Source organism: Fukomys damarensis, unplaced genomic scaffold (genome assembly GCF_012274545.1).
Source record: "Fukomys damarensis isolate Sample0158 unplaced genomic scaffold, DMR_v1.0_HiC HiC_scaffold_7, whole genome shotgun sequence".
Taxonomy (NCBI): Eukaryota; Metazoa; Chordata; class Mammalia; order Rodentia; family Bathyergidae; genus Fukomys; species Fukomys damarensis.
Window position 1 is genome coordinate 414,417 of NW_022900919.1, and position 9,984 is coordinate 424,400.

The 9,984-nt window shown below is 37.8% G+C and overlaps 1 protein-coding gene across 3 annotated transcripts in view; it reads right to left on the reverse strand.

The window, feature by feature from the left end:
- Positions 1-9,984, reverse strand: part of LOC104853204 (protein PTHB1) — a 285,577-nt gene that overhangs the window by 255,264 nt on the left and 20,329 nt on the right. For all 3 annotated transcript variants that reach the window (XM_033761023.1, XM_033761024.1, XM_033761025.1), the window contains exon 5: positions 9,388-9,501. In XM_033761023.1, coding sequence (XP_033616914.1) covers positions 9,388-9,501 — 114 coding nt within the window. The remainder of the gene's footprint in view (positions 1-9,387; positions 9,502-9,984) is intronic.

A 9,984-nucleotide genomic window follows, 5' to 3' on the forward strand; every position in this document is an offset into this window, starting at 1 on the left:
GGCAAATCTTTTAGAGACTGAGTGCCAAGTTGACATCTAAAACCCATTTATTTATTGCAAAGTGCCAGCACTGCAATTAAACTCGAATATTGAGGGTTTACTTTAGAAAAAACCAATTCACTCATTAACATCTTTTGTCTTAAAAGAAAAAAAAACAAAAACAATAATATGCTTGCCATGAATTTGCCACCACTGCTGTAGACTAAACTCAAAGACAGAAACTCTCTTACTCATCTTTGTAAATCCAGGAGTTATAAAATGCCTGGCACACAGATGGTACATTAATAAATGTCTATTGAGCTGAAGTAAGCAAGGCAAAATAATTTACTCATCTGCAGTTTGGATCGGCTATTTTATTCTGTGTGCTTCATACATTTAAAATATATGAAAATGCTTTACTTATTGCAAGGTTAACTAAATTACACACACTTGATATATTAGAAGCTGTAAGAAATATAGAAAAACAGCAATACTATCTACTACTGCCATTTACTGAACACTTATTAAAGTCCTAGCTTTGTATTAACACTCCGCAAGGATATTAACTACAATCTCTAATAATTCTGAAAATTGCACAACAGTCCCATTTTACACAAGACACTCATTTCTCACATTCCCACTCCTCTTCTCCTCCCCTCCTCTCCTCTCATTTTCTTATATAGTTTTTTTTTTTCAGAATGACCCCAGAGACACAAAGGTAGATTATTTATTATACTGAAAAGGCTATGTACTCAGCATTCCTTTCTTCTCTGTCACCCAGAAGAAAAATTCTTAATGGGTGAGCATAAATAATATTGAGGTATAATTTTAAAAAATAACTACCTTCAAAATTGATTAAATTTCTCAAGGTAATAACCAGTCATGATAAACTCAGAGAATACGTCCAAAAATGTTAAAAACTAGAAAATTTTTAAAATACCTCTTCAGTTTGTACAAATAATTCTCAATTACAATATCAGTCCCACAAATGAATAACTAAATGACAAATATTTGTTTTTATATACTGTTGATGCTCTTAGTCTTAAAATCATCAGCATGTTAAAGCAAGGAACAAGAAAAATAGCTTACACTGAACTATGATCAACTAAAGTTTCAAAACACACACACAAAAAAAACTAAAGCCAGGATATTCTCAGCTGAGGGTCAACTTGATCTAAACTCATACTATTTTAAAAGAAAAATGAAAATGAACAGGAATAATGACAATATTAACTTTAACTGTCCTGAACTGTCAATTCCTATCCCCGAGCTCAATGTGCCATTTATCCAATGCTTGGGCTATTAAATTCCTTTGTTTTCTTCTAAAGGAAGTAGTTAAAATGCCATGCTTAAATAAAAGTCATAAAGACAAATATACTAAAATAATTACCTTCATATACAGATGCAATTATATTGTAAGCTTACTTAAAATCTGCAGAATCAGTGCAAGCTCATGAGCAGGATGGTCCCAGGACTCCTTGACATGTCCACTGAATGCACTGAGTATCCTGTGCCATCCACTCCCACGAGGCAAGTACTCCAGGAAAACAGCACTGCCCTAAATGCCCTATGCCTCTCCTCTATATATCCTCAGCCCCCAACACCCTTGCTTCCATGAAGACTTCTCCAATTCCCTTTAGGTATAAATAACCCACCTTCGCTCTGTTCTTTCAAAGTATATTTTGCATTGCTCTCTATTGATACTGTGAAATTTTTCCTGATAATACAGCTGTTTGACACATCTTTCTCCCTTTACTTCCGAAATTTACATATAAAATCCTTGAAGGTAAGGCTATTTTATTTTCATTGCCTGGATCATAGCATTGAGCATTCACTAAGTAAGTATTAAGCAGTCTCTTATATGTTGGTGCTCCAAACTATCTGTTCAATCACACTGAGGGCTCTTGAAAATAATAAACCTTGTCAAACTCCATTCCTGGATACCAAGACACCAATGATCATTAGAAAAGTCAAGATATTTGACAGCGTATCACCAGAGTTCCATGAGAACTACTCAAGGACAAGGATTGGCATCTGGTTTATTCACCAGGCCTCCCCACCCCAACAGTCCCCAGTATATAGCTGAGGTCAAAAATATTTGAGGGGGACTCAATTCATTCAGTGGGCATGTCGAGGTGTCCTAGGACCAGCCTGCTCATGAGTTTGCCCTGATTCTGCAGATGCTGGAGACTTCTGAAAAGATTTTAAGTAAGTTTACAACACACTTGCATCTGTATATGAAGGTAATTATTTTAGTATCTAGGGTATGTAGCTCAGTGCTAGAGCACCTGCCTAGCATGTGCAAAGTCTGAAGTTCTACTGATAACACAAAGACAAAGGTTAAAACAAAAAAATATAGGAAATAAAAGGAGGGAAGAAGAAGAAGACCTCCCCTAAGGAAAATCCTTAAATAAGGAAAGAAATCATTCAACCATAAAAGATAAACTGTGGAACCCCAAAGTGAACACCAAAAGGAGTGAAATAATCCTTAAATCTAGCAATATTTCATAAAACTCTGACTTAAGAATATACACTGCCTAAACCTTAAGCTTTAGTAATTGTTACAGCCTAAGTACAAAATCTTTTGGGGCAATATAAAACAAGAGATTATTGGTAGCAGGCAAAATTCCTCAAAAAATGGTATTATTTTAGATATTCTCTGACTCTTCCCTATTGCCAAAGCAGGATGGCATATAATAAAAAGGCCAGGTAGGCAAATATGGAAAAAGTACCAAATATAAACAAAGAACAAATAACTAGTGGGGATAAGAGGGTTTCTGAATCAGAAAGGCAAGATAAGGATTTGAATCCTGGCTCTGATGCATGCATCAGATATGTGACCTTGAATCGCTTCATTTCATTTACTCTATGTGATCAAATGCAAAACAAACCTTATTACAAACTCTATACCCTATTGAGGTTGAATGAAGGCTAAGAGGGAGAAAATAAGTACTCAGTGTAACATCTGAGACATGGAATGGATGCCATCCTGACACCAAACATACCACACATAACAAAAAGAATCAACCAATTTCCCTGAGCACTTATATTTACCTATATTGCAGACATAGAAAATTAAGTCATTAAGTCTCCTGTCAGGACCAAGTTTTCAGGTCAAGGTGGGCTCCATGCCCCTTACCCAAAATGGAGTGAATGCAAAAGTTCCTTTCTGTAAAATTCCATTCTACGTGACAGTCTCTCTGTGTTTCTGTTCCTCTTTTAAGGGCAAGTTATCCTAGGGCATCTCCACCCTGTTTCTGTTCCTCTTTTTATGATCAAAAGATGAATTCTTCCTGCTTAAAATAATCAATGTTTTTTAAAAGGAGGATTGATGAAATTGATTTAGCCAATATAGGTACTAGTCATAGCTTATATAGGTAGCCATTGTTAATATAGGCATTAGTCATTGCTCATATATGTAGTCTTTGTTAATTATAGAATTTATTTAATCAGATGTTCTTTAAAAAGAGGAATTGATTCTGTGAATGTAGGCATTAGGTAATTTTCCAGTAAGTGCCCTCCGGGTGCCCCTCGAATATCCAATAAAATGTAAAAGGCCTCCCAGTATCCCTCGAATATCCAATAGTGAGCGAGAGCTAAAAATAGGGCCTATAAAAAGAAAAAGTCTCCCTAGCCCTATATAACCCTGCTTCAAAGATGGATCTGGGCTCTCGGTCCGAAGCCGCTGTGATGGTGACACCCGAGGGTCCAGGCTTGAGCTTGCAATAAACTCCTCTTGCAATTGCATTGGACCTGACTCCTTGGTGGTCTTTGGGGACTTCGTGACTTGGGCATAACACTCCTTAGTTTTAAAAAGCTAGAAAACAGCTCAGGGAAAGTTAGGTCAAAAAGTGACCAGAAAGCTGGAAATGACTCACTTCAATATTTTCCATCTTTATTTGTTAAAGTACTTGCTAAAATAGTGATTCTCAAATCTGTGCATTCTAGAAACTATTCTGTGCATATTTAGAAACAGGAGAAAAGGAAAAGCATTTGATAACCATGATTTTTATCTCAATATTTACTGCTTTTAAATAGAGTAACATGGCAACCACTAGTATAAAGAATTCAGAAAATAAAAACAGAAAGTTTTTCTGCAGATCCAAATCCTTTTCAGGCCTAGGTGAGGAAATGAGTATTTTCCATGAATTTATTGGCTCTTACAAACATCACTGTTGGCCTCTGAAATCAACGTGTGAGGCAAAGGCTCCCTCTGCTGACAAGAGGACAAGGAATCAAACCCTATTAAACAGCAAGTGAGACCTTAAATTTTCCTGATTAGACAACACTGATTAGACATTAACATGGGCTTTTAATATCCCCTGTCAAAAAATGGCTTTACTTAAAACACTGCAATATTCTTGCACAGGATATGAATGCAAAAGGTAAGTACAACTAGGTAACACTCCTCTGTAGTCCAATGAATTTGTCTACATCAGCTTTCAAATTTTTTGGTTTTTATTTTTTTAATTTGTTTTTAATAAGGATATTTGCGAAGTTCACTATTTTATTTATGATACATATGACAGACAGTGGGAAAAATTTTTTTGGTTTTTAGTTAACTGAACTAGCATGTTTTACAAAGAGGAAATTAAGAAGGAAAGTTAATGAACTAACAAGGTGGACTTTAAGAGGTCATGATGAGAAATGTAACAATCTATAAATGCATTTTCAACCTTGACTCAAGATCAATGAAATTAATAGAACCAAATTAAAAGCTCCAAAATTAACTAGAACAGGTGTTTAACAAGCTCTGGACCATACAGACCTCAGATCTGATTCGATGAGGGCCCAAATGATGTCAGCCAGCAGCAGCTTCCTATCCCTGCTTCAGCCAACTGTTAGTTGCAACCAAACGAATCCTCAGCTGACCAAAGCTGAAGCACCTCCCAATCTACATGGAAACAGAATTCAGGCCACTGCTGGAAGTGAGGGGCTCTGGGTTTTTATGGTAACGGTTCTTTAAGTCTTGAGCTGTGTGGTGCCATTAAAGCTCAAAGTGTAAACATCCCCATGCATAGTGAAACTTAGGCTCAAGGAAAATAATTTCTGAAAATAGAAAAAGAAGCAAAAAGTGTTGGGGGAGGACAAACGTGGAAGATCCAGATGGTCATGATAATCTCGGAGGATTTTTCATAAACCACAAATTCATTATGACAAAGCAATAAATTCAACATGACCATAAAAGCACAAATTATGGAATGAGAAATAAAATTTCAAGGAACAAAACAGGAATATTGTCATCCAAATAACATGATTTTAAAAATACAAATATTCCAGTTAATTTTTCAGCAAAGTCTTATGAAGGCATTGTGTCCATCAGATTGAGATTTCATTCTGTCCTCAAAAACATTTCCCTCCTTATAAACTCTTTTCCATGGCAACTATGGCCTCACTTTCTCCTGCCCTTCACGTTAAACTTCTTCACACAGCAGCCTGCCACTGAGATTTCCTTTCCTACAGATTCCTCATCGTGGGCAATTTAACGAACTTCTTTCCCTCCTGTTAAAACTGCTCCCCTGTGAGCCCAATGACTCCCATGTCCAACTCCGAGGTTTTCTTCTCTGTGCTCCAGCTGCTTACCCTGTGATATTTCTGACTCCTCTGCCACCTCCTGAAATTAACTCTTCTCTCCCCTTCTATGGCACTGTGCTCTTCTGTTCTCCATCTGGATCTCATTCTTAACAAAAACAGTCATACTCATCTCAAAGAAGAGCACACCCTTCTCCGTTAGAGCTCAACTGGCAGTTAAAGCAGACAGTTTTGCCTTATTGAAGCTTTAAATTACATGTTAAAAAAAAAAGTCAATCTAGCAGCCTGGATGAGTTTTTTAAAGCAAAGTAATTTTTAAGTGCTCTAAAGTCTGAAAAATAATCTTATCAAAAGGAACAAACTATCCCAAAAGGAATGTGAATAGCTCAACCTCTGGGCAATGAAAGCCTTCTACAAAAGACCATGAAGCTGTTTGTTTATCAGAAACTGAGATTACAGACCTCTGTATTAAAGTAGATAAAAAAGATAACACACTTCCCACTCAAATTCACTTCCCACCTTACACACACACACACACACACACACACACACTACAGGGAGCAGTTTTGTCTACAGGGCACCAGCATAATTTAATGCATATCCTCAATGCTGATTAATTTGCTGTGCCCTATATTGGGACCTTTTAGAAAACATAACTATCTTTTATTCATCTTTCTACTCCAAGCAACTAGCACTGTGAGCAGACACTCAACAGATTCTTAGTGAGCATGCGCCAGATGGATGTAAGTGCAAAGTTATCCATTCTTTTCAAAGCTAGCGAGAATTATCAACTGCAGGAAAGGAAAATATCTTTTCTTCACCCATCCTAGGTTCCCGGCTGAGGTCCTTTCTCACAGATGCACGGAGAAAAAGCACAGATTTATAACAGCCACTTATCTGCCTGATGTACAGACTTTGTAAGATAATGAAGACTTGAGACAACTTAGCCTGTGAAGTTTCTCTTGCTGCAGTGGCTGTTTTACTGTACTGGGGGTTGAACCCCCAGCTCTCCAGCACTAAGCCACATCCCCAGTGCTTTACATTTCATTTTGAGACAAGGTCTCACCAAACTGCCCAGGTTGGGCTCGGACTTGTGATATTCCTACCTGAGCCTCTGAAGAGCTAGGATTACGGGTGTGTGCCACCATGCCTGGGTACCCTGTGAGTTTTTATGCTAGATTTAAAGAATTGCACAGTTACAGGGAAATACAAGAGAACAAACGGGGCTGTGATCTTATGGTGATAGATGGGGATTTTACCAAGGGCTCCTTGTTCAGGTTCTTCTCTGTCATCCTAGATCTTCAGAGAGAAGGTTATTCTTATAAAGACATTCCTCTCCTTCAGGTATGGGGAGAAAACCTGCCACATGTGTCTTATGAGCTGCTGCACGGAGAAGGGTGGAGAGGTCAGAGCACCTTCAATGCATCAAATTCCCTTTAAAAAAAAAAAAATGGGCTGGGGATTTAGCTCAATGGTTCGGTGACCCGCCTGGCAAGTGCAAGGACCCGAGTTCAATCCCGGTACCAAAAAAAAAAAAAACAAGGCCTCACACATGCTACCCATGCACTCCATCACTGAGCCACATCCCCAGCCCAAAAGTCCCATATTTTAGAGTAGCATGTCCTGAACCCCACCACATCACTTTGGAAATCCATTATGAAATACAGTTAAAATGTTACCCAAATGCAAGGGATTTCTTTAACTGGGTTGATGACCTGATAATAAAGTAAAAATGCAATGTAATCTGTATAACATTTGACATGTGATCTAAAGAATTTGCCTTTTAATTAGCAAGAGTACTTTCTTTCTCACATCATACTTTTTTAAACTCCAGATGCATAGAATTTAGCAATTTTCTTTGGAGGCTTTGGTAGGGGAAAGCATATTGAAAACAGCTAATCCCTAGGTACATTATGGTGGTAAAATACAACAATATCATACTTTTCTAATAAAAATATATAATTAGCATAACAGTAACCCACTATGCATCTCATTAGTTGCACTGGGAGAATACAGAAAGCAATCTTTGTGTTCACCTACTTGGTACAGTGAACAGTAAGTTGTATGCACGTGTATCAAAGGGTTAACTCCGTGTCACATTTTTGTGCATTTATAATTTGCTTTAATAAACATTTTGTTTTGATTTTTCTTGTACAATTAGCCCAATGCAGTACAATGTCACATGAAAATTCACTTTTATAACTCTGCGAGGAAGCTGAAAGTGATTCATCAGGTGATTCACCTACCAGTGATGACTTGGATCATGTAAGTAAAGAAGTTGTGACACTGAGACAGAGCAAGCTATGAAAGAGAAGTACAGAATGAAGACCTTGATTCAGATAAGAAGAAAACAGCAATGCAAATATTTGACTAATCAAATGCTACAAAATGATCATGAATACCTGAATGATCTGATGTTATCACTAGTCAGAAAATGTCATTAGGTTCTTGCCAGGGGTGAAATCCATTAGACAGAACACCAACACTGCAATTCAATGTTGGAAATTCCTTGTAATGGATGATATGCTACAAAATGTACTAATAATGTACTAATAATGAAATACAAGTAAAACTTTCCATATGCACCAATAGTAATAGTCAAAAATATAGTTATCATGACACCTCACTATCTCAACAAAAACCTTCATAGCAGGAATTTAGCATCCTAATTGTTAAGATTCCTAACCACATGCTCTTCAAATGGCACATTCATCATATGTGCACAGTCACAGAATCACAGAGATTTCACCACAGTTTCTGGATCTCAACCCAGCAACACCAGCCCCTTTTGCATCACATCATGAGAGAAGTTCACTTGTAAATAAGCACGCAACACTATACACAAAGCACCACTCTGGTGAACCTGCAAGTCCTGGTCTGCATGCGCATGTGGAGGGTAGCCCTTTTATTAGTTAGAAAAGAAACAGCTAAGAGAGGAGGAGCCCAGGCTCCCTGAGCCAGGTAAAGTAGCCCTCCCTACTATGGATTCTCCATCTGTGGATTCAATCAATCTTGGGTCAAAAATATTCAGGAGGGAATTTCTTCTGTACCGAATGTGTACAGATTTTCTTCTTGATCACTGTTCCCTAATTACTATGTATAACAACCAAGCACATAGCACCGACATTGTACTAGGTATTAGTAACCTGGACATGATTTTAGTACAGCAGAAAGTGTACAGGTCAGATGCGAACATAACCCCATTGATACAAGGGACTGGGCATCTGATGTACAGATCTTGGTATGTTCAGATGTGGGGGCCCTGGGCGCAATCCTCCAAAGTCTGGAGAAAACAAGGGACAACTGCACTTAGTGAAGATGCCATCCTGCCTGTGACATTTAGAAGCAGCACCCTCACTTCCAGGGTGATTCCTCTCAAGCCAGCGAGCTCAGCTTGACAAGCAAGATGGAGTCTGTATCTCAGCCCCAACTTGTCCCTTTCAGAGCTGTTCTTGTGCAGATAGCCATCAAGAACTTGCACAGTGGTCCCACAGACAGGCAGGATAGAGAGAAGGACTGGCAGGTTCCCAGGCCTGGGGCAGGTAAAGCAGGTCAGCACATCCATGAGAAGGCCAACACTGTGCCAGGGCACACAGCTGTACCACTTAAAGGTCAGATTTAGTCAGGTGATGTCAAAAAGATGCAAGCTACAGAAAAGACTTTAGAAATGCTCTGCAGGCCATATAGGACAGCTGCTTAGATGACATCAAATACATCTATTGTATATAGTGTCTTTTTCATTCTTCCGATTATTTAGATAAAATTTTTAATACAATATCTTACTTTAATTCTCTAAGATTCAAACCACACAATCTCCTATTTTAAAATGACCAAATCTTCTAAATCTGTCACCTGAAATAACATCCTTAAGATTACCTTTCACACCGCCAAAAGGCCCATAGGTCATATTGCAGGCTGTTCTCTGAAGATGATGTTCGTACATCAATTTGATCTGATACTGGTTCCCATGTTCCACGTTACCCAAGGTTCCTAATGAGAAAAAAATAAAAGGATTACTTTGTACATCTTTATATTGTAAGAACATTAATTTCTCATCTTCTGTATCAATTCTAAGTAATTTAATGTTAGTGAAATTTAAACAAAGCCCTAAAACATTATGTACAATTAGCATAATAAAAACACAGAAAGCCAGAATGACTGAAACCATTTAATTTCAGCTAGATGACACCTTTAGATGAAATATCACCCCAGGGAATACTTTAGCAACTACTTTTGTTAGACATGCCTGAGTAAAGTGTAATTACTTAAATAATAACAAACACTTTTGCTTCAGTAAATCAGGTTAAGTTCCTTGTGTTATAAACAATAACTGCAAAGAAATGACTCAAAAGTGTCCAAGAAAAAAATCCTAGCACTGGGCTGGGGATTTGGCCCAGTGGTTTGGTTTGCAAGCACAAGGTCCCTAGGTTCGATCCCCAGTACCACAAAAAAAAAAAAAAAAAAAAAAAAAAA